The sequence below is a fragment of the Canis aureus genome, chromosome 11 (assembly GCF_053574225.1).
Source record: "Canis aureus isolate CA01 chromosome 11, VMU_Caureus_v.1.0, whole genome shotgun sequence".
Classification (NCBI taxonomy): Eukaryota; Metazoa; Chordata; class Mammalia; order Carnivora; family Canidae; genus Canis; species Canis aureus.
Genome location: NC_135621.1, coordinates 36,193,452 through 36,219,226, shown reverse-complemented (window position 1 = coordinate 36,219,226; position 25,775 = coordinate 36,193,452). Strand labels below are relative to the sequence as shown.

The following is a 25,775-nucleotide window of genomic DNA, read 5'->3' as shown; positions in this document are numbered from 1 at the left end:
ATCAATGCCCTTCATGGGAAATTCTGGAATATTCATGTGTTCAGTCAGCAGTGAGTAGTTACGGTGGACCTACTACTGTGTCCCAAATAACAATAGTCATTCATTTATTTACAAATATTTATTTATTTATTTTATTATTTTTTTTTTATTTACAAATATTTATTGAGTACTTACTAAACACCATGTTGTTTCATGCTCTGGGAACATAGCAGTGAACAAAATAAACAGATGCCTGACTTCCAGAGTTTACATTTGGGTAGGGAAAGACAAACAGACAGCTATGTATATGTGTATGTATACAGATATCTGTATACATGTACATATGTAGGTAGATAGACGTATATATATCCCACTTGGTGATAACTACTATGAATATAAATAAAACAGGATAAAGAATTGGAGTGTTCAGGGTATAGAGAGGAGGGGAGATGGTCGTTTTTTTTTTTTTAATGTATTGTTTTCGTATTTTGTATTGTATGATGTTATGTATTTATTTATTTGTTCGTTTATTCATGAGAGACACAGGGAGATAGACAGAGGGAGAAGCAGGATCCCTGCAGGGAGCCTGATGTAGGACTGGATCCCAGGACCAGGATCATATCCTGAACCGAAGGCAGATACTCAACCACTGAGGGAAGATGGTTTTATACAAGATGATACACAGAGGTCTTGCTGCTCTGAGGAGAAAGGAGTGAGGGAGAAACTATGCTATCTGAAGGAGGTACAGTAGGCAGAAAGGTCCTGAGGCAGAAGTGCGTATGATGTGTTTAAGAAACAGCAAGGAGGGATCCCTGGGTGGCACAGCGGTTTGGCACCTGCCTTTGGCCCAGGGCGCGATCCTGGAGACCCGGGATTGAATCCCACATCAGGCTCCCGGTGCATGGAGCCTGCTTCTCCTTCTGCCTGTGTCTCTGCCTCTCTCTCTCTCTCTGTGACTATCATATATAAAAAAAAAAAAAAAAAAAATTAAAAAAAATTAAAAAAAAAAAAAAAAGAAACAGCAAAGAGTCCTGTGCCGCTGGAATGAGAAGTAGCTGGAGACAGGTCATGAGGCTTGTAGGCCATTGTAAGACTTTTGGACTTCTCTTGAGTGAGACAGGAACCACTGAAAGGGTCTACGCAGAGAAATGGCTCACTCTGAGCTGGGTTTCAATGGTATGACTGGGAAGAGCTGAGTGAGGATGCTGTTTGAATAATCCAAGTGAGAGGGATGGTGGCCCAGATCAAGGTGGTCATAGAGGAAGTGGTGAGGAGGTGTTACACTCTGGATCATTTGAGAAGAGAGAAGACAGGCAGGATTTACTAATGGATTGAATGAGAGGTAAGAGAGAAAGAGAAAGGCGTTAAGAATGCCTCCAGAGTTTCTGGCTCAAGTAGTTGGAGACTGGAGTTGCCGTTTGCTGAAATGGCAAATGATGAGAAGAATCAGGGACCGGTCTGAGAACCTCTGTGAACCACTGCTCTAAGCACCTGGCCTGTATGAACGCATTCATACAACAACTCTCTAAGGTATGTCCTGTTGTTATGCCTGTTTTAGAGATGAGGAATTGAGGTACTGATCCACAATGTACCTCAGATTCCACTTCTATGAATGGTGATAATAACACTCCAGAGGCTACCACTGCATTGTCTATCCGGGAGGCAGACAACTATATAAACAGTGACAACGACATCTTCCTAAGTTTGGGGGTCAGGGAGACAGGCGGGGGCAGGGAGTCAGGGAAGACTTGTAAGAGGAAGTGACTTTAAGCTGTAATCTAAAGGATCACTAGCCAACCTAATAGAAATTTTAGGAGAGGGGATAGGAAAAGAAGAGAGCGTTCCAGGTAGAGGTTAGTCCTAGGTACTTTTACAAAAAAGAGAGGGGGGGGATTTTGAGGAATTGAAAGAAGTTCCCTATGATGTTTCTCTCTCTTTTAGATCAAATTGTTGATTGGTAACCTATTGAAAGTTTCTCTCCACAAACATGGTAATGTTTCAAGGGTTCCCTATTCCTGGTGTCTAAATTTAGAACGTACCCCTGAGGGAGCAAGGGTCTACTGTCCTTGACTACTCGTCAAGTTCCTGTCGTTCCTCAACAGTGCCCACAAGTTCCTGCCTCTGGGCTTTGGACTTCCTGTTCTCATTAATGAGGACACTCCAGTCTCCCCTATACCTTTCTGAGTCCACACCCAACCAGGTAGACTTAAGGGTCTCTCTGCTTCCGTGACACCCAATGAAGAGCATAATCATAGAACTTAGAAGATAAGTTATGGACAGATATTGTTTACTTATCTATGTCCCTACTAGATTGTCAGCATAGTCTTTATGACTCAGGCTAGCACAATGTTTTCAGCCCTGAATGGATGCTCCATTATTTTCTTCCTGAAATGAATGAATGAATACATTTTGATTTATCATTCTTTACTTTTAGTAATGCTGCTATGGGCTTTTGGATTTTCTATTCTAGTTCCATTCTCAACAGAATTATTCATTTATTTAAAATTTTTAATTATATATTGCATTATTCTAGCTTCTTTTTAAAAAGATTTTATTTATTTATTCATAAGGGATGCAGAGACACAGGCAGAGGGAGAAGCAGGCTCCCTCTGGGGAGCCTGTTGTGGGACTCCATCCCAGGATGCCAAAGGCAGATGCTCATCCACTGAGCCACCCAGATGCCCTTTTTTAGCTTCTTTAACCTGACTTTGTTGGAGTTTTGCTAGCAGATAGGGTTTGTGCAATACTGGGATGCTGATGGCTGGGCTATTTTTCAAGAACATCTGTGCATTGACTACTCTTCTAGCGATGAAGATGCAGCCTCGCTGATACTGTCTGGTTTAGGAATCAAGCAAAATCAGCATTTGTAAACATTCTTTTGAATGGAGGCTTGTATAAAAAAAAAAAGTATAGAAAACTGTTCATGGTCTAGTTTCTAAGATTCATACCTTTAAGTCAGGAATCCCAATCCAGTGACAATGATCCTGGTGGGATGGAGCCCACAGGCATCATTAAGAGTACCTAGAATTGTTGACAGCTCTGATGACATGACCCTGAGTCCCTTCTTTGTGGCACCTATACAAATGGTTTTGAGAAGCCTTCTGCCATCCAGCATCAAGCCATTCTTCCTTGTATCAAGGGTTATTATCTGATTGCTCAAGCCCAATCTAGGGATGGGAAAACAGTCCCTTTTACTATATGGATTATGCAGCAGATTGAATTAGATATAAAGGCTATGCAAGACTGTCCTGCCACCCACTAGAGAGTTGGCTCAGCAGATACAGAAGGTAATTATGACATTGGGAGATTACATGGGTGCTTCCTGCCACACCCACATTGATGGGACAAATGTGCATGCTGAGGTGCAGTAGCTGCAGATGGAAGCTCCCTATATCATCAGGGGTATTCCAGGTCATGTGTTTGATATGCTTAACTAGAAATACCTATCTCTCAAATACATCAAAATGTTTATTTTAGATGAGGCTGATGATATATTAAGCCATGGATTCAAGGACCAGATCTATGACATATTTCAAAAGCTCAACAGCAACACCCACGGGGTTTGCTGTCAGCTGCAAAGCCTCCTGATGTGCTTGAGATGACCAAGAAGTTCATGAGGGACCCATTTGGATTCTGGCCAAGGAAGAGTTGACCCTAGAGGGCCTACATCACCCACCAGTTCTACATCAATGTGGAACAAGAGGAGTGGAGGCTGGACACACTGTGTGACTTGTATGACACCCTGACCATCATGCAGGCAGTCATATTCAACACTGGAAGGTTGGTTGGCTCACTGAGAAGATGGACATGCCCAAGACTTCACTGTATCTGCCAGGCCTGGAGACATGGACCCAAAAGAAATACAATCATAAGGGAATTCCGCTCTGGCTCTAGCAGAGTATTAATTACTACTGACCTACTGGCCAGAGGCACTGATGGGCAGCATATTTCTTTAGTCAGCAGCTATGACCTTCCCACCAACAGGGAAAACTCTATCCACAGAACTGGTCCTGGTGGCTAATTTGGCCATAAGGATATGGCTTTTAACATGGAGACAGAATAAGACGAGAAGAGTCTTTGAGACATCAAGACGTTCCTCAACATTTCCATTGAGGAGATGCCCCTCAATGTTGCTGACCTCCTCTGAGAGGGGCTGTTCTGCTACCCAGCCCTAGTCAGGGTCTAGTCCTCAGGGACTCAGGGGATTGAAGAGGAGCAGGGCGGGGAGGGAAGGATGCTGAGAGATGGACATCTGGTCATTTTTTTCTTTTTCTTTGAATAAATTTCATACTTTGATTCAAACAACAACAAAACCTGTTGTTATCTAATAGTCTAATAACTGGAAATAAGCAGAAGTTTAGCAGTATGAGAATGGCAAAACTCGCCTCGGGCTTTCATATAATAGAATACTACTCTGCAATAAAATGAAACAAATTACAGACTCAGCAAAAGGGATGAATCTCACTGACATTAGGCTGAGAGAAAGCTCCCTGACAGAAGAAACATATACACCATGAATGTTTGGTTTCCATTCCTACTGTAACAAATTACCACAAACATAGTGGGTTAAACAAAAACATTTGTTATCTTGCAGTTCTGTAGGTTAGAAGTCCAATAGGAGTTGAACTAAGATTAAAGTGTCAAGAGAGCTATGTTCCTTCTGGGGGCTCCAGAGGAGAATGCTTCTCCAGTTTCTATAAGCCAGCCACACCCCTTGGCTTGTGGTCCCCTTCTTCTATCTCCAAAGACAGCAGGGTAGCATCTCTGACCCTCCTTCCATTCTCACATCTCTCTCCTCTTCTGCTTCCCTCTTCCACTTTAAGGACCTTTGTGAGCACCTTTGCCCTGCCCAGATAATCCAGGAGAATTGCCCTTAAGTCAGCTGATTAACAACCTTAATTCCCTTTTACCATGTAACCTAAATATTCTGAATTTAAAAATTGAGGATAATGGAAGGCAGATTTGCATCAGTGCTCTGCTAAACTTGGCGTGGGGCGAGGGGAACAAATTTGATCTGTAGCATTTGCAGAATGTTGTGGTATAAATATTCAAATGGCTGATTTCAAGCTAATATCAGCTCACAAAATACAATTATTTAGTAATCAGCCCTTTTGAGCTGGTTCAACCTGGTTTCAGCATACAGCTGCAAGTTTCTCATTCTTGAAGTTTAATCATACAGACAGATATAGAAATAAATATTCGCATATGAGGATGTGAGTGTATACACGTGTGTTGCCTTGCCCTCTAGGGTGATAGGATCTAAAAGTGAGGGCACATCTGTAGCAATGAGCATACCTAACAACCAGACCTTACTCTCTAAATACCATTCTCAACATTAAAAGGAACAAGTGCTTCTTGGAAAAAAGGCTAATTCCAGGACCAGGGCAGATAAAGTACAGAAATTGCTGGACCACAAATTAGGGAAGTGCTCAAAGAATGAAGATTATAGGGGCACGTGGGTGGCTCAGTGGTTGAGCGTCTGCCTTTGGCTCAGGTCGTGATCCCAGGGTCCTGGGATCAAGTCCCACATTGGGCTCCCCACAGGGAGCCTGCTTCTCCTCTGTGTCTCTGTGTCTCTCCTGAATAAATAAATAAAATCTTAAAAAAAAAAAAAGTAACATAGAAAAAAGAGAAGTTTGCGGATTGAAAGGGCCACTGGGGACAATTTTAGTATCGAAATAAATGATAAAGTAATGAATTCAAACCCATTAATAAAAATCCATGAGTCAAAACTGACATAAGTAAAGAAATGGGAGAAGAGAAAGCTCTTTCTCAAAGCACAGTACCAACTAATACATAGGATACGAATTAAAGAATTAGAAAATCATCAATAGATGTGAAAATTAAGGAGTGAAAGTTTAAGGAGACAGTATGTTTGCATATCTCCCCACAAATACTAGTTAACTAAAAACATAACTAATAATTTTACAGTGCAGAAGTTTGACAGACACTACCTTGGCCAAGTGATCAAAGTTAACATTACCAGTAATGAGACAAAACCACATCATGTGCCTGCAGATATCACTGAGCAGGCCCCAATATCACTTATATGGTAGATTAGCCAAAAATAGACAATCTGAGTCTAATCATGGGGAAACAGGAGGGAGGCTGAAATTGAGGGCCAGTCTATGAAGCCTCTGGCCTACCTTCTTCAAAAATATCAAAGCCATAAAAGACAAAAGATGACTGAGAAACCATCACAGATTGATTTGAGAAGACTGAATGCAGTGCATGGTCCTGCTTCAGGTCCTGGACTGGAAGGTAAAATTACAAAAGACATTTTTTTTAATTTTTTAAAAGATTTTATTTATTTATTCACGATATATATATATATAGAGAGAGAAAGGCAGAGATACAGACAGAGGGAGAAGCAGGCTCCATGCCAGGAGCCTGACACGGGACTCGATCCCGGGACTCCAGGATCGCGCCCTGGGCCAAAGGCAGGCGCCAAACCGCTGAGCCACCCAGGGATCCCCTACAAAGGACATTATTAAGACAAAATTTGAATACATACAGATTATATAATAGTGCATATTCATGTCAGATTTTCTGATTTTGTTCATTGCCCTCCACTTATGTCAAAAAATATTCTTGTATTTAGGATACATACACTGAAGTATTTAGGGATAAGCAGATACACAAACACAAAGGCTGCAATTTGATCTCAAATTATTAAAAAAAAAAAAAAGACTGTGTGGTGTGGTGTGGGAAGAGAGAAAAGACCAAGATAAAGCAAAAAATAAATGGATTAAAATGTATTCATTTTTGAATCTGGGTAAAAGGTACATAGGAGTTATACTGTGGTTGCAACTTGTCCGAAATTCTACCAAAATAGACAAACGATAGAGATAAGGGAACAGAGACCTGGGAAGCTACTTTGACAGCATCCTGCCAGTGCAGAGGGAAAACCCTTACAAAAATATGCTGGTTCCCCCTTGATTCTCTGTAGCCACCTCTCTTCTGTATTTCTTGCTAAATAAAGTACTTATAGCCATGTGTAGGTGGTCAGTTTGGCAGCTTAAAGGAAGACAGCTTTTGTGGACTTGAAAGTATTCAATTTAAAATAATAGAGACTTCTCTGTTCTGAATAACAGTTTGGAGCCCTGTAACAGTTTGTAATCAGAATGTATAAACTTGCAAAACGTACTTAACATGAAATAGATAAAAGAGGTAGTGTAGGATGAGAAAAGGGGAACAGTACAAACTGTACACAATTTACCAACGTAAAAAAAAAAAAAGTTTTCCTTCAAGTTCTTTCCCATTTCACTCTTGTTTGTACGTAGTCTTTCTGATTGTATCTACCAGATTGTATGCCTATTATCGTGTGAAATAGTATCATTGGAATGCTTATTATTGACCTCACTATGTATAGATCTTTTCAATACTTTTGGGGAGATGCTGACAACTTAGTCCTAGACTCTGTGTTGCCAGAGTAAGATCCTGTTCTTGTTAGAGCAAGATCCATGTTTCCAAGATCCTAGAAACAAGACCCTGAGAATGAAAAGAAGTAAAGAATTAAAAGAACTTAGTTATGAAAATAACTTAAAATTGGTTAAAATGCGAAAATACTTTTGATCCAAAACCAATGAATTATATAAATGAAATGGCTCCCCACCCCCACCTGTATGCACATTTTCACCCTTTATCAAAATACTATGATGTCACTCTTGATTTATTGATATTTAGCAGAATTTAGCACAGGTCTTATTCATGCCATGCTATGGATGGAATTTTGAGGGAGAAACGATGCCTTCTGCTATATCCAAAATTCAGCCCCTAAAAGAATAATTAAAAAATTTCCGCAGATGAGGCAGAGAATCAGGTTAACTCCAGTTGAAGGTGGCTACTCTTCAGAATAACAGTCTACTAGAAATAAAATTCTGCTCTCCCCTTATCTGCAGCCCCCAAGTAAAAATTTTATGCTGCTAGAAAATAAATCATTTATTTGACACATTTAATTCTATCCAGAGGATTAAAATAGATTGAACTAAGAAGCTAACCAAAATAAATTATTTGCAGTATAACTATACCATAATTTTCAGCCATTAAGTGTATATGTCTCTAGAGATAAAATGGTTTTGATTTACCAAATTGGGTAATTAAATTAAGTTAGATGATTTTTCCCAAAGGCTTGGCAACCTGGTAATAGCCATTTGAAAACTTACCAGCAGAAATGATCAGTTTGGTTAGTCTGCTGAAGATAAAAAGTAAACCTAAAAGAAAATTACCTTTTAGAAAAACCTCAAAATAATATATCCCAAGTGCTATTGACTATGGTAGGCATTGTGGGTGTCCTCCTAATTTCCTTGGCCATCTCTCCCTACCAAGGAAGCTCTGCCATCTGGATGATGTCCACCGCATCCCACCCCCACCCCCAGCTACAGGAGTGGCCCTGACTGCCCTAAACCAATCAGAATAATTCCATTCCCCCTGTTTCAGCTAGCCCAAAAGTGGGCCAATGACCCAAGTTGATTAACTTAATTCACATTTTAACTTTTGGATGGCAATCTTATTTCCCATTTCTTGGAAAAAGTTACTTTGTAACACCCATTCAGCAATAGGGTGCTGCTTGGGTCCTATCATGATTAAGAGCTTGCTCATTATAACAACCATAACATATACGGAAGTCAACCAGAGTTTCTCATAGGTATATGCTTTCTAAGTATCTTAAAATTGAAAACAGCTCACCTTCTTTTCATATAATTTTCCAGTTGAATAAAACTGATATTTATCTTGCAGGATTTCCCACATTCTAGATTTGGCTAATTGCTTCCCTGAGTGGTTTCACTTATCCTTCTATTCCTCATATTTCCTGTAAAATAGTAGTTAGAACTGGGGACTTGATTTAGGAAAAGTTTTCTTCCTTTCTTTGTGTCTTGTTTCATTTGCAAGAAAACTAATTAGGTGGGCATTGTGTACTTCCTAATGCTTTAAATTGGGGGCACACAAGATCTCGTTGGTTATAATTTCAGAGACATCAGAATGACTGGCAGAGCCATTATGGTTTTGCCAGCTTTGCCTAATGGGAATCTCAGAGTCAGTTCTAGATTCCTTTTGATATGACTCCCATTGTCTTCGAAAGCATCCTTGGTTTCTGGCACCACAGATGTCCCTGGGTCTCCCTGACCCAGACTTGACATCAGCCATTTGTGTAAGAAGCTCTGTTCCTTTTAGTGAGGAAAGGTATTTAGCAGGCACGATCCAGCTCAGGGATGCTTGATATGGTGGCTTGTTATTATTTCCAGACCTTCCAGCAGACCAAACTCAGGAATAAGTATGTTTCTCAGAAAGAGAAAAAGATACCATGAATTTATACAGATATTACCAATTCAAATTTAAAATTACAGGAGGGGGACCCCTGGGTGGTGCAGCGATTTGGCACCTGCCTTTGGCCCGGAGTGCGATCCTGGAGACCCGGGATCGAATCCCATGTCGGGCTCCCGGTGCATGGAGCCTGCTTCTCCCTCTGCCTATGTCTCTGCCTCTCTCTCTCACTGTGTGCCTATCATAAATATATAAAAATTAAAAAAAATAAAATTACAGGAGGATTTTACTTGTATGTCTCTTCTTGGAACAACAACAACAAAAAGCTGAGCTGTGAATATTAATATAATTACTTATTTGCTTTATCCAAGAATATTCTTATAGCAGTTTCAAAATAACCATTCTACTACTGCTACTAAAACTTAAGAGGATTGTAAACATTTAAAAATTTCTATGTGGGTGTATAGTTATTGTCATTGCCCTTAAGCTGTGTCTTGCTAGGGATGTACCAGCCAAATGTTGTGTTTTAAAGTCACCCAAAATAGTTCTTTTCTGTGTTGTTATGGTATAAACTTGACATATAGTTAAATTCAGTTGTTTCAGTGTGTTTTCAATTTGGGGGGATTTTCTTTCCTTTTGTATTTATTTTTAAGTAGGCAAGGTATTTACATGATTCCAAAGTCAAAGCTATAAAACCTAATATATTCCATGAAGTCTAATGTCCTTTTCTATTCCTTCCTTTCCCTTCTAGTTAACTATTTTATTCAGTTTTGGCTTATGCTCCATTGTCTCTTTTTGTAAATATAAGCATATATGCATGACTGTGTGTGCATGTATACCAACACATAGGTATTTTCCTCTTTATCACATGTGAGGCAGCATACCATGAATGTTGTTTTGCAAACTGCTTTATTCACTTATTGGTACAGATTGGTACAGAAGATCACTCTCTACCAGGATATACGGATTTTTCTCCTTCCTTTTCACACTACATGGTACTCCATTGTGTTCATTCAACCAGGTCCCTACTGATGGAAATATGGGTTATTTTAGTTTTTTATTATTACCAATAGTGTATCCACTCCTGCAGCCCCTACCCCCTGCCTCTGAATATTGTTGGAAATTTCTGAGCAAAAGGGTAAATGTACAGGGGCACCTGGGTGGTTCAGTTGGTTAAGCGTCCAACTCTTGGTTTCAGCTCACAATCTCAGAGTCCTGAGGCCAGGCTCCTTGTTCAGCAGGGAGTCTGCTTCCCCTCTCTCCTTCCCTCTGCCCCCCACCACACTCATGCACTCTCTCTCTCTTTCTCTCTCTCTCTAATATAAATAAATAAAGCTTTTAAAAAGGGTAAATATATAAATAATTTTACCTGATAATGCCAATTCCTTTCCATAGCAACTCTATTGCTTTGCATTCCCGGTATTAATACATGACAGTGCCTGGTTCCCCATAACTTTGCCAACAGGTATGTTGTAATTTTTTAATACTACCAGCGTGGTAGATTAGAAATGGTTCCTCTGTGTCATTTTCTTTTGCATGCATTTTTTAAAAATATGAGCGAGCTAGAATATCTTTATATGTGTAAGCGCCACTTTTATTTCTACTCCTGTGAATTATCTGTTCATTTCACTAACCCATTTTTCCCTAGAGTCATTTGCTCTTTTTCTTCTCAGCTTTTAGAAGCTGTTTATGTTATGAGTGTTGAAACTTTCCAGTAGTATAAGTTGGAAACTTTAACTTTATTTGTCTTTTTACATGGTTTATACTGATTTTTTCTTAGGTAAAAGATCTTTTTGAATTTCGATATAGTCAAATTCATGAATCTTTTTCTGGTATATGTTTTTAGATATTACTGGAATATTGTCCATTTCAAATGGTTTCATATAGGTTTTCAAATTTATTTGCATGGAATTGTACAAATTAGTCTTTATAAAATTTTCTACATTTCCTTTGACTTTATGGTCATTATTCTATTATCATTTATTTCTTTTTTTAAAGCTTTTATTCATTTATTCATGAGAGACACAGAGAGAGGCAAAGACATAGGCAGAGGGAGAAGCAGGCTCCCTGTGGGGAGCCTGATACAAGACTTCATCCCAAGACCCTGGGATCATGGCCTGAGCCAAAGGCAGACAGACGCTCAACCACTGAGCCACCCAGGCATCCCAATACATTGAAATTTTCTTTGTGGGCTCTGATATGTCAATTTTATGAAATTTCCATGTAACTTAGAAGAAGGTTTCATTTGTATTATCAGGATTCAGACCCCTCTTATTTTGATATTGTCTTTCTACTATGAACAATATTGTAGTTAGCTGGTCACCTCTTTCTTTTTCCTCCTTTATCTCTAATATCTAATTTAAAGTATTATCTTTTGGCTAGTCAGTAAAACATTTGACTTTTGATCTCAGGGCTGTAGGTTCAAGCCCCAAGTTAGGTTGGAGATTACTTAAAATTTCTTTAAAAAGTAAATAGATAAAGTATTATCTTTTATTCCCGGTTTTCAAAAAGCAAGACTTTCTCTTCATTTATCATCTCTGCTTTCTCCTCATTTTTGATATTTGTATTATATCTGTATTATCAAATCTATAAAAAACAACATACTATTCTTTTAACCATATTCTCACTGTTCTTTCCCCAATTCTACAGCAAAATGCTCATCACCAAAACTGAAGTTGAATTTCTCCAATCATTTTCTGAAACTTGTTCTCTACTAGATACCTCAAGAAGGCTGGGAGCAATATTACCTGTGTCCTTTACATCTTCAAAACTGTCTACATCTTTAAAACCTTTATTCTTGAAAAGCAGTTAATGTCTTCTGCCCATTTCTTGACTGGATTTTTTGTTTCTTGGGTGTTGAGTTTGATAAATTCTTTTTTTTTTTTAAGATTTTTTATTTATTAATGGGAGACACACAGAGAGAGAGAGAGAGAGGCAGAGACACAGGCAGAGAGAGGAGCAGGCTCCATGCAGGAAGCCCGACGTGGGACTTGATCCCAGGTCTCCAGGATCAGGCCCTGGGCTGAAGGCGGCACTAAATCACTGAGCCACCCGGGCCGCCCAGATAAGTTCTTTATAGATCTTGGATACTAGCCCTTTATCTTATATGTCATTTGCGAATATCTTCTCCCATTCTGTAGCTTGTCTTTTGGCTCTGTCAACTGTTTCTTTTACTGTGCAAAAGCTTTTTATCTTGATGAAGTCCCAATAGTTCATTCTGCTTTTGTTTCCCTTGCCTTTGGAGACGTGTCTAGCAAGAAGTTGCTGCTCCCAAGGTCACAGAGGTTGCTGCCTGTGTTCTCCTCAGGGATTTTGATGGATTCTTGTCTCACACTTAGGTCTTTCATCCATTTGAGCTTATCTTTGTGTATGGTGTAAGAAAATGGTCCAGTTTCATTCTTCTGCATGTGGCTGTCCAATTTTTCCAACACCATTTGTTGAAAAGACTATCTTTTTTTTTTTTTTCCGTTTTCCTGCTTTGTCAAATATTAGTTGACCACATAGTTGAGGGTCCATTTCTGGGTTCCCTATTCTGTTCCATTGATCTATGTGTCTGTTTTTGTTCTGGTACCATGTTGTCTTGATGATCACAGCTTTGTAATACAGCTTGAAGTCCAGAATTGTGTAGCCACTAGCTTTGATTTTTCTTTTTCAACAGTCTTCTGGGTATTTAGGGTGTTTTCTGGTTCTATACAAATTTTAGGATTATTTGTTACAGCCCTCTGAAAAATGCTGATGGTATTTTGATAGGGATTGTGTTGAATATATAGATTGCTCTGGGTAGCATAAATATTTTAATAATATTTGTTCTTCCAATCCATGAGCATGGAATATTTTTCCACTTCTTTGTGTCTTCCTCGATTTCTTTCATGAGCGTTCTATAGTTTTCAGATCCTTTACCTCTTCGGTTAGGTTTATCCCTAGGTATCTTATGGGTTTTTGGTGCAATTATAAATGGGATCAACTCCTTAATTTCTTTTTCTTCAGTCTCATTGTTGGTATATAGAAATGCCACTGATCTCTGTGCATTGATTTTATATCCTGCCATGTTACTAAATTCCTATATGAGATCTAGCAATTTTGGGGTGGAGACTTTTGGGTTTTCTACATAAGTATCATGTCATCTTCTCCAAAGAGGACATACCAATGGCCAATAAAAACATGAAAAAATGCTCAACATCACTCTTGGCATCAGGGAAATACAAATCAAAACCACAGTGAGATACCACCCCATAACAGTCAGCTAAAGTTAACATGTCAGGAAACAACAAATGTTGGTAAGGATGCATAGAAAAGGGAACCCTCTTACACTTGGTGGGAATGCAAGCTGATAGAGCCACTCTGGAAAACAACATGGAGGTTTCTCAAAAAGTTAAAAATAGACCTACCCTATAATCCAGAAATTGCACGACTGGGTATTTACCCAAAGGACACAGATGCTGTGATCTGATCTGCACCCCAATGTTTATAGCAGCAATGTCCACAATAGCTAAACTATGGAAAGAGACCAGATGTCTATCAACAGATGAATGGATAAAGAAGATGTGCTCTATATCTAAAATGGAATATTACTCAGCCATCAGAAAGGATGAAATCTTCAATGTGGATGGAACTGGAGTGTATTATGCTCAGCAAGATAAGTCAATCAGAGAAAAAGAATGGTTTTACTCATATGCGGAATTTAAGAAACAAAATGGGATTATAGGGGAAGGGAGGGAAAAATAAAATAGGATGAAATCAGAGAGGGAGGCAAACCATAAGAGATTCTTAACTATAGGAAACCAACTGAGGGTTGCTGTAGGGGAAGGGGGCGTGAGGCAACTAGATGATGGGCATTGAGGAGGACACATGATGAAATGAGCTTTGGGTGTTATATGCAATGGATGAATAACTGAGCTCTACATCTGAAACTAATGCTACAGTATATGTTAACAAATTAAATTTAAATAAAATAAGTTTTTTTTTTTAAAAAAAAGAAAAGCAGGTAAGCTAAGTTCTTAGCTTAAATTTTCTTTCTCTGAATATCTTAAATAAGCTATTTAATTGCATTCTGGCAAAAATCTTTCTGTCAGAACGTAAATGCCAATTTTATTTTCTTTCCTCATGACTTATTGGGTCTTTTTGCCAAAATATGTTGGACAGTTTTTTTCTTATATTTAAAGTCCAAGAGTTTTACCAGAGTATGTTTTGGTAGTGACTAGTCTGGGCTGATTTTTCTAGGTAAATGATATGGTCTTTTGAAATGTATAGTCTATGTGTATGTATAATGATATCCACATATTGTAGAATAATTTTCTTGAATTCCTTTTAAAATAAATTCCTTGTTTTGCAATAATTTTAACTTTACGGAAAATTCTCAAGGATAACACAGCGAGTTCTTGTACGTCTTTTATCCACTTTCCACCTTTTGTTACTATTATACATACCATGGTACATTTGTCAAATCAAAAACTGACAGGATAATGCATTGTGTTTTTCACAGAATCTGTCCATTTCATGTAAATTTGAAAATTTATTGGCGTAATTGCTCAGACTATTTCCCTTATTCATTTGATGCCTGTGGAATCTATGGTAATGCTCCTCTTTCATTTCTGATATTATTAGTCTGTCTTTTTTCTGGTTATTTTCTGATTAGTTTGGATATAGGTTTATCAATTTTATTGATTTTTACAAATAATCAGCTTTTGGTTTTATTGACTTTTGTATTGTGTTTATGTTTTATGTTATTGATTTCCACTCTATTATTTTCTTTATTCTGCTTGCTTTGAGTTTAATTTGCTCCTTTTTTTTCTGGATAATGTGGAAGCTTAGATAAATGAGACCTTATATCTTTTCAGATGTAAGCACTTAATGTTATAAACTTCCCTCCTTGTACTGCAGTAGCTACATTGCACACATTTTGATGGTTTCTATATTTATTTTAATTCAGATCAAAATATTTTATAATTCCTTTTGTACTTTTTATTTAACTCATGGATTATTTGGAACTTAATTGTTTAATTTCCAAATGTTTAGAGATTTTCCAGATTTCTATTATTGATTTCTAGTTGGCTTTTGATAACCTACATAAGGTTTTTAGTTTTGTTGATATTGGAGAAAAAACTTTGGATGAATTCAATCTTTTAAATTTTTTTGTGACTTTTTAAATGAACTTACATATGTATGATAGACCTTATTATTATTTTGTTGCTGCTGAAACAATTTTTATTCTGCTGTTGCAAGGTGAAGAAGTGTTCTGGATGTCAGTTAGGTTAGGTTGGTTGATAGATTTTCTTAAGACTTCTTTATGTATACTTGGTCTACCAATTACTCAGGGAGGAGTGTTGAAATCTCCAACAATAGTATTAATATTGTCTGGTTCTCTAGTTCTATTAGATTTTCCTTTTTTTACTTTAAAGCTTGGTTATGAGACTCATTCACAGTTATTACCATTACATTATCATGATGAATTTATCTCCTTATCATTATGAAATGTTCCTCTTTATCCTTGGTGCCTTAGTCTGCTCAAGTTGTTCTGACAAAGTACCACAAAGTGGGTAGCTTAAACAAGAAAAATTAATTTTCGCACCATTCTGGAGACTGGAAAATCCAAAATCAAGTTTCCAGCAGGGCTGATGTCTAATGAGAGCTCTCCCCTTGGTTTGCAAAAGGCTGCCTTCTTACCATGTATTCACATGGCCTATACTTAGTGTGTGTGAGTGTGGGGAAAGAAAGAGTAGGACTCTGGTGTTTCTTTATATAAGAGCACTATTCCTCCTGGATCAGGACCCTATATTTACAACCTTACTTAGTAATGATTACTTCCTTAGAGTCCCCGTTTCCCAACTTAGCCGCACCCAGGGGTTAGGGCTTCAACATAGAGATTTTGGGAGGATATGAGGATTCAGCCTGTAACACTGGTGATATTCTTTGTTTTGAAATCTATTTTGTCTGATAGTACTGTAGCTACTCTGGCTTGATTTTTGCTTCATATTTGCATGGTTTATCTTTTCCATCACTTGACCTTTAACCACAGGGAGCCTGATGTGGGGCGTGATTCCAGTCCCAGGAGCCACTGAGCCACTCAGGCATCCCTGAATTAATTGATTATACTTTACAGCTCAGTTTCTATCTCCACTATTGGCTGATCAGCTATTCCTCGTTTTAATTGTTTTTTTTTTTTCTTTTTGGGGGAGTTGGGCCAGTATTTATAATATACATCTTTAATTTATCACTATTTTAAAATTCTATTAAAATACTTCACATAAAATGTAAGATCTTTACAGATTTATTACCTCCACCTTCTGTGCTATTCTTGTCATATGTATTTTACTTCTACATATGTTATAAACCTATAATACTTTTAAAAATCTAAATGATTGGGACGTCTGGGTGGCTCAGTGGTTGAGTGGTTAAATAATTCATTTATTTATGAATAAATAAAATTTAGATTTTTGAAATAAAAATCTTTTATTTTTAAAAGATTCAAAGTGAGGAAAACGATGTTTTACATTTATTTGCATATTTTATAGAACTGCTTTTCTGGTTAACAACATTATTTCAAGGGGGGGAGACGACAGTCTGCCAGTGCATTTTCTACTCATCTTGGCTAGATATGCATGTCTTAATTTTTGAGTTATTGTTACAAATAGCTCGATTAGGTGGTTTTTTTTTTTTTTTAAGATTTTATTTATTTATTCATGAGAGGCACCAAGAGAGAGAGGCAGAGACCTAGGTAGAGGGAGAAGCAGGCTCCCTGCGGGGAGCCCGATGTGGGACTGGATTGGAGGACTCCAGGATCAGGACCAGAGCAGAAGGCAGACACTCAACCGCTGAGCCACCCAAGTGTCCTACGTTGATTAGTTTTGTACAACATTGTACCTACAGGGTGCTTCTGACCTAGTCAACAATTTACAACAGAGATTTGAGGACATTTCTGAAGGCTACAATTCTGTTTCACGGGGGTGATCCATCAACCAATGAAACAATTCACAATTACTAATTTGTTCAACTTTTCTCTGTGCATTCATTAGTTAAACATGGATTAATCATTAACAATGTGCCTGACTACAAGGGAGGCGCTGGCATACAAATAAAAAAGGTCCCTTTTTATTCTGAAGAATCTCCAGAGTAGGTTTTAAATAGAAAGAGAGTGAAATCAGCTATTAAGACGCATTAATCGGTGTCTTGCTCGCAGTGCCTACGGACATTTCTCCCATAGGTTCTATAACTTGGATGTAATATAACGGTAAGTGGTTATTATAACAATAAGGGAGGGTTGCTTAATGGATGCAGCTTCAGCTTTGCAAGGTGAAAAAATTCTAGAGATCTGGTACCTAACGATGTAAAATAGTCTAACACTTCTGAAATGTACACTTAAAAATGGTTAAGACGGTAAATTTTATGAGTATTCTTTTCACTACAATCCAAGAATAAGAAAAAATGAGGAGGAGGCGCAGCCCTAGGGTGCCCTGTTGTCCGGATCCTTTGGCTAAAATTGAGTGTTGGCAGCTCTTCCACCCAGCCGCCGAGCCTCAGAAACTCCGCCATTCATTTTCCCCCAGGGCCCAGGGTGGGGTGGCCTCGGAGATTCGCCAGGTGTCGCTGTGGCCGCGGCCGCCCCCGCCCCGCCCTGGCCCCGCCCCCCACGGCCCTGGCCCCGCCCCCCCCGCCGCCGCGTCTCGCCCACTCGCGGCCCTGGCCCCGCCCCCGCCCGCCCTCCTTCCGGCATCCGGGCCTGGCGGGGCGGGCTCGCAAGGCCAAGTGAGCGGAATGGAGGTCCGCGGCGAGCCCCAGGCCGGCGCCAGCTGCTCGTCGTCCCCGCGGGGACGCTCGGCGGGCCCGGTGTCCAAGGAGCTGCTGACGGCCGGGAGCGGCGGCCGCAGAGGTGACGGCGGGGGCGGGGGCGGCGTGGGTGCGCACGTGCGGCCGGGGGGCGTGTGCCGGGCCGCGGGGGGCCGCCGGGGAGGGGGGGCGCGGGGCCCGCGATGCCGGTTCGGTTCCGCGTGGCGGCGGGCGCCCACTCAGCGGGGCGGCGGCGCGGGTGCAGGCGACTGTTGGGGGTGGACCCCGCGCCGGCACCCGCCGTGCCCACGCCAGCGGCCCCAGGGCCTCGTCTCGCTAGTAGAGGGACGCTTGGCTCTAGGAAGTCACCTAGGACTTCAGCCACGTAGTGGAGAGTGCAGAAGCGTGGATTCGAATCCCAGCTCCGTGATTGATGGCTGTGGAGCCACAGAGAGCTGTTTGCATTCTCGATGCTCCACTCTCCACATTTGGAAAATAGAGGTAGCTCTACCTGTTGAATGGGTGTTTCGCTTTGTTCGTTTGTTTTGGTGGAGAAGGGGAAGGGGCCTAAGGTCTTGGGCATACCCTCCGTGAATATTAGCTTGAAGAAGACCCAGAGCATCCCGAATGCCAAAGCTTGTGTAGAGCTTGCTGTGACCCAGGATTTAATGAACTCATTTCATCCTCACAAAAAACCCCGTGCAGAAGGTTCCGTTATCTCTGTTTTATAGATGAGGAAACTGAGTCACAGTGCATCATACAGATGAATAACTTGCTGGAGATCATGTGGCTGAAAAGTGACAAAATTGGGATTCGGATCCAGTCAGTCTGATTGGATTCTTTGGGCTCATCCATTTGCTAGACCCAAAGTGGTGGTCAAAGAATATTTGTTAAGCTCTGCTTTGGGGTGAACAGGGCTTTTGTACTTGAGTGAAAAGTTTTTCCAGGTGTTGGAAACAGGGTGATCAAGGCCTAGAGTTTTGGGGCACCTGGGTGGTTCAGTGGTTGGTTGAGTGTCTGCCTTTGGCTCTGGTCGTGCTCCCGGGGTACTGGGCTTCCCGCATGGAGCCTGCTTCTCCCCCTGCCAGTGCCTCTTCCTTTCTCTCTGTATGTGTCATGAATAAATAAATAAAATATTAAAAACAAACAAACAAACCTTGAGTTTTGAAAGACAGATCCTGTCCTCTGAGCTCTGATGGACTGAAGAGTTTGTTAATTTGAGGAGTAGTGAGTGATGCGCCTGAATAGGTGCACAGGGGTCAGGGGTGGGGGATACGGTCAGAAGTTCTCCCAAGGGCTCATTTGTCCGGGTTGGACATCTTTAATGAAGGTCCACTAGCAAGACAGGTGTGCTTTATAAATGAACGAATGCTCCAAGAGGTTAATTTGTCCGGTATAACACAGCCAGTAACCATTTCTGGTTTCACTTAACCATTGTACTCTGTACTGCTTCCTCTGCCCCTTTGTTGAAGAAACTCATTGGTCACTGATGGATTTCTGACCCACAGAGGTGCAGGTTAGTTTGCACATATTCCCCAGCATCGGTGTCACATACAGATGTATGAGCCAGGCCTAAGAAAGAGGAGGGGTGGGGGCAGCCCTAGAGACCCAGGGTCAAGTCCTGCGTCGGGCTCCCTGCTTGGAGAGCCTCTTTTTCTAAAAATGTGTTGGGGAATGTGGAATGTTCAAGACTTGAGAGCAGTTGTGGCAAGTTTGCGGAAGGGCCCCCATTTCTTGATGCTGCAGTCAATTAATTGTGTGTGTGCTTTCAGGTATATGGGACAGGTTACTTATCCAACCCAAGCCTAACTGCAGAAAAAATGCCACTCTTCAAACAGTTCGGGTAGAGAGGAGTCCCTGTAAGTATATTTTCCTTGCTTTCTTTCTCTTCTCCCCTTCTTTCTCAGGAACCCTCTCTGATGTTAAATTTTGCCCAGTTGAGCAGTAGAGCTCCACAGTGAACCCCAGTCTGGCCAGAGCTGTTCATTGTCCCCCCATGACTGCTCAGGGTCTCAGGAGCTCTGACAGTGTTTTCCATCTGTGGAGTTCCATTTGAGTCTTTTTTTATCTTTTATTTCTTTCCTCGTTGTGATGGCAGTTGTGTGGGGCTTTGTATTACATGACCTTATGTCATTCTCCCAGCAGCCCTCTTTTACAATGAAAGGCCATTTCTTGACCTTCACTACCTTTTTCTTTTCTTCTTCTGTACTCTGGATAGTTCAGTTCTGTATTATGTAGCTGTGTCAGTGGCTTAACAAGTTTTGAGAATTCCTTGTGTGCATAATGTGCTGAGCCTCTTGAGAGCTACAGAAACTAGACATACCTTGTTCATTGATTCCCTGTACTTAGCATAGTATGGTTATCACCCCTGTTTTAACAGATGAGTAAATTGATGTTTTGAATGGTTAGATTAAATTTGCTATTTAGGACACCTGTGGTTGCAAATGACTAAACTCCAGCTCCAAACCTGATACATCTAACTATTAAGCCATACTTTCTCCTTATTCAGTTACTATTGGTCAAAGTGCCAGCCGTCTAGGAATGTACAGTTCTGAGGATATATGAAAGCACAAATAAACATTAAGAAATATTCACTACCTTGTGTAGTCCTGCTTTAAGGATTCAGAAGAGGATGGAGGTTTTTAAAATGGAAGAAATGTGAAAGATTTTTTTTATTATAACTATTGTTACTATTGAATTTGGGAGTGTTTTACAGTAAATCCTGGATTTTAGAAATTGGAGGGGCACCTGGGTGGCTCAGTGGTTGAGCATCTGCCTTCGGCTCAGGACGTGATCCCGGGGTCCTGGATCAAGTCCCACATCAGGTTCCCTGCATGGAGCCTGCTTCTCCCTCTGCCTGTGTCTCTGCCTCTCTCTCTGTGTCTCTCATGAATAAATAAATAAATAAAATCTTTAAAAATAATTGGATGTTTGGCCAAAGACTGACATAAATATTGATAAAGTATATTTTCTTTCCTTAGTGTTGGACCAAGTGCAGACCTTTCTCCCACAGATGGCTCAGGCAAATGAAAAGCTGAGAAAAGAAATGGCAGCTGCATCACCTGGTCGTTTCAATATTGAGGATATTGATGGGGCTCTTGGAAAAGTTATACAAATGGTAATGATGCTTTGTTTTCATTTCATAGGGTAAAATTACCAGTATGCCTCATCATCTTTAAGAGAGAGGACTTTTCCAGTATAATTCCAAGCGTTATTTTTTCCTTCTTGCAGAGTCCGCTCATATTTCCAGTACTGCATGGGGATCTGATCATTTTATGATCAGGGATCTTACAGATCAGTAAGCTTCCCTGAGTGGAGTTTAGGAGTGTAGCAATAGAGAATAGGAGGGCTTTTTCAAGTCAAATAGTACATTTGTTATCTTGAAGCATTAATTTACTAAGTGTTCCAAGTGGGTTGTTTTTTCCTAAAAGAAGTAATCATAACCTGATTCATGGAAAGTATAAAAATAAATGATGCACTTAACAGACTGATTACCTGAGCCACATGCAAAGTCTTCTTCATGTAGCCTCATTTCCTTTTCTACACCAGAGTTCCCTGTATAACACTTGCGTCTGGACAGAGCTGACAGCATGCTTGATAGTAACATCTCATTCATCAGCAGCTCTGGCCTACTCTACCTCCAGAATTTATCCAGATCCAGCTACTCTGTACCGTGTCCCCTGCTGCCACCCTTGGTCCATGTCATCATGGTCTCCTCTGGACTGCTGCAGTGATTTCTCAACAGGTTCCCCTGCTTCGGCCTTTTCTTTCCTATGATCTGTTCTTCACACTATGTGTGGCCTACCCTTCCCATCACACTCCTGATGAGTTCAGAGTCCCTCAAGGGCCCATGGGATCCTGCCTCTAGCTCCATCTGATTTACCTCCCACCTCTTTCCTGTACTCCCGTTCAGTCTCCTTGCTCCAGGTCTTGTCCGTCTTTGTACAAGTCTCTTCCCAGATTTCTGCATCTTCACTCCCTCCCTCTCTTACTAGTGGTCACCCCAGTGGCCCTATTAGAAGCTTATCCTATCGTGCTTTACTTTTCTTCATTTTAACTTGTCCTACACTATACTTTATATGTAGTTTTTCATTATCTTTTTTTCCTGACTAGAACAGAGGTCAGCAAGTATTTTGTATCTGAGGCCAGCTAGTACATACTTTAGGCTTGTCGGCCATACGGTCTCTGTTGTGACTGCTCATTTCTGCCATGTTAGCATGAAAGCAGCTGTAGACGATATGTTTGAATAGGCAGGTTTTATTGACTTACCATATCATTTTCATGGTTCACGAAATATTATCCCTTTGATTTTTTTTTTCCTGCCACTTAAAAATTTTAAAAAACACTCTTAGGGCACCTGGTTTGCTCAGTGGTTGAGCGTCTGCCTTTGGCTCAGGGCGTGTTCCTGGGGTCCCAGGATTGAGTCCCACACCAGGCTCCCCGCAGAGAGCCTGCCTCTCCCTCTGCCTGTGCCTCTGCCTCTCTTTCTGTGTTTCTCATGAATAAATAAATACAATCTTTTAAAAAATAAAATAAATAAATAAACAAACAAACAAACATTCTTAGGTCACAAGCTAAACAAAAACAGATACTGGGCTGGGTTTGGCCTGCAAGCTGTAATTTGCCAATCCGTCTCAAAAATATCAGTGCCACAAAGGCAGGGATTTTGTTGCTGTTCTGGTGGAGTCTCTAAAACCTAGTGTGGTGCCTGGCTCATGTTAGTATTTGTTAATATTTGTTGGATGCATATTGTTGAATGTGTTCAGGTTGTATAGAATTGGGTTGTGGGGGACTTTTTAGACTTGTAGTACCTGTAAACCATCATGGTGGGGGGTGGCAACTGAAAGAAAAAAAAAGGCCATATTGTATTAAAAACATTTCTTGCCCTTTGTGCTTTGATATTTGTCCTTAATGTTGTGGGTTCTTCCCAAGGTGGTTTTTGCAACTTTCTAGGGGACTACCATGAAATAAATTTCTCACGTGGTGCTTTTGGCAGGATGTGGCCTTGTTTGAGATGAATCAATCCAATTCCAAAGAAGAGGACAGTTCAGAAGAGAGTTTACAAGACAGCTCGGAGGACAGCTCAGAATCTGAGGAGGAAGATGATAGCACCGCTTCTGAAGTCACCATAGATAACATTAAGCTTCCTCATTCAGAAGATGGAAAAGGCAAGATTGAGGTTTTGGACAGCCCATCCAGTAAAAAAATAGAAATAGTAAAATAAATGGTCTCAGAAACAGGTGATGTATGCCTGCTTGTTCTGCAGAAAAAGAATAATGGCTTGCTGGTTGTTTTGCATTTCAGATATCTGTGGTGCTTTTATGTATCATTAGATGTATTTTGTTTCTCAGAGAAACAAAAGCTACCTTTTAAAGAGCTGGAATAGGTAGCATTTGAGGATTTTCTATGAGCAGACTGTCTTTGATCTTACACTAAAGAGATTTCATTTAGAAAGCTTAACTGTATGTGTGGTGATGAGTGAATTTGTTTAGCATCTTCGTTCTTTGGCATAGACTTCAGAAATCACAAATTCATTTTTTTTTCACAAATTCATTTTAAAGTAAAAATACAAATCATTTGTTTTTTTAAATTGTCTTGAATAAAACAATCTGGGTTATTTCTTTAGGTCATTATAAAGTCAAATTTATCAATCATCACTGTGGGTTCAATGGGGAAGAAATTTTTAAGAGAAAGAAATTTTTTACAGAGAAAAGAATTACTTATATTCAGCTGCCATCAGGTGTATCTACTTTCATTAAAAAACAGAAACGTCCTTGCCAGGTTGAGCCGGAAATTTGGCGCTCTGTGGCTCTGTTGGTGACTCTGCAGCCACTCAGTGTATAGAGAATTTACTGGTTAGAAAAATTCATGCTTTCTTTGTTTTTCCTTCTTTTTCATAAGGCAGATTTTTTGTTTCAGCTATTTAAAACTCTTCTAGATGGTTGCCCACAGTTTAAAACCTCTCAAATATAGAAAATAAGAGACATCATGGAAACAACAGGGTGTGGTACAAAAAAAAATGTAACAGTTGTTTTTTCCCTTTCAAAGGTCAAAATTATCCTGTGCTGCAGGTGCCTTTTTGCCTCATTCTTGACCTTATTAAATTTGTTTCAGATCTCATCTGCCAAGGATTGGCTTTGCTCAGGATATAGGCCTGAGAATTTAAAGGACCATCTCTAAGTAGGTTGAGCTGATGAAATTTGTCCCCTAATGTATTAGGGCTCTCTTTTAACTTTTTTCCTACTCCTCACATTAGCTCGAGACATCTTGTTAGTACTCTGAAATGAACAGATCTGGAAATGAGACTCTTCAGCTGGAAACATTATTGTGCTCTATTTAGTAGCACCAAACATGACTGTGATGTGTTATTGGTGTAAATAGTTAAAGATCAGCTCCTACCAGCTAATATCTTATGCTACGTGCGGGAAGAGTTAGTTGCATTTGTTTGGTTTACTACTTAGCGTGGTGGATAGTACCAACTAGGCTCTGGATAATGTTGTTAAGTGACTTAATGGGTATATGAGGGTATATAGGGAACTTTAAGCCATGGTAGGCTGCTCCAAGCAGTAGGATATGAAGGTGTAACTTCACAGGAAATACATATCCAAGTGGAAATATGCTGAGTGATTGGTGAGAGACCAGTCATTCTAGAAATATGTACTAGTGTATAGAATTTTAATAGTTCCCTCCTGCCATGGCTGTCTTGTGTACCACATCAAGCCTGTCTGTACTGTAAAGGAAGTCAACTAAATTCAAGTCCATTTGTGTTACCACCACTCAGTCATATATAAAAATGTGTTGAGTCACAAATTTCACATTCGCTCCTGCACTTTGCTGTGTACATGTTACACCTTAATTAAAAAGCTGTTTTATTTGTAAACAGTTTGCCCTTCAGTGTATTGGGAAGTAAATCACTGTTGTGCTTTGGTTAGTCTGACCTGTGCTTTTTCTGCCCGGTGCTTGGGTGTGAGACATGGCAGCCGTTTGGACAGGCAGTTCTGTTCCTGCCAAGGTTGAGGAGGGGTACCATCCTTCTGTGGGTCTGTGACAGTTATAAATCAGAAAATCAGGTGCAATGGTCTTTGAGGCAAAAATTTCATTCTGAGTGAATCTCCTGTCCATTCCCACAATATTTTAATTGTGCATTAAATATGGTACTTATAAAAAAAAAAGCCTGCCTTACAAAGTAGCTTGTACCTGTATCCACTACTCTGGAAAGATGGGGGGGGGGCGGTTGCTGAATCTTATTTTCACTTGTATTTCCCTCAGCCTAGGATGGGGCCTTTCACTTGATTGAAATGTACAATAAATGTTCACTAAACTACTCTTTCTCTCTTTATGTCAGTAAAGTCATTCATCTTAAACGTCAGTGGTTCTCGATCCTACAGAAACAGACAGGGTAATAATGATCGGTAGACTTTTCCAGAAAGTTTAATGCTGGAATCTTTGTAGTCAACTCCCCATAACCCGGTCATGGGAAAACCCTGCCAGTGGTTGGATTGGGATTGAGCACGTGACACACACTCTCCTAGTGAGGCATAGTAAGCAAAGTCTTGTTATTGTACTTTTGTAAAGGAAAGTATTTTTCATTCCGAAAGAGAGGCCAATGAAGAGGTGGCTCCTTTCTTTAGAGGAAAGGATTGCATATTTTGCCTGGATAGGATTCCTGGGAGTCCTGTCTAGTGGCCGTGACACTGCATTTGTCTTGGACCTGCATGTCCAAGATAGCAAGGTGGAACAAGGGGGCATCATGAAGTCACTGCATAAAT

At 40.1% G+C, this 25,775-nt stretch overlaps 1 protein-coding gene and 1 pseudogene across 2 annotated transcripts; both read left to right on the top strand.

Annotated features, from left to right (window-relative positions):
- The first annotated feature begins 1,210 nt into the window (after positions 1-1,210).
- LOC144324397 (eukaryotic initiation factor 4A-I pseudogene) lies at positions 1,211-4,230 on the top strand (annotated as a pseudogene).
- A 13,722-nt stretch (positions 4,231-17,952) lies between these two features.
- Positions 17,953-25,330, top strand: NOPCHAP1 (NOP protein chaperone 1). 2 transcript variants are annotated; one of them, XM_077914799.1, is made up of 4 exons: positions 17,953-18,109; positions 19,779-19,865; positions 20,988-21,124; positions 23,003-25,330. In XM_077914799.1, the coding sequence occupies exons 1-4, from the start codon at positions 17,995-17,997 to the stop codon at positions 23,228-23,230; spliced, it is 567 nt and encodes a 188-aa protein (XP_077770925.1). In that variant the 5' UTR covers positions 17,953-17,994; the 3' UTR covers positions 23,231-25,330. The 2 variants fall into 2 exon arrangements, with proteins under 2 accessions (XP_077770925.1, XP_077770926.1); XM_077914800.1 differs by lacking the exon at positions 17,953-18,109 and adding an exon at positions 18,271-18,507.
- Positions 25,331-25,775: the final 445 nt, after the last annotated feature.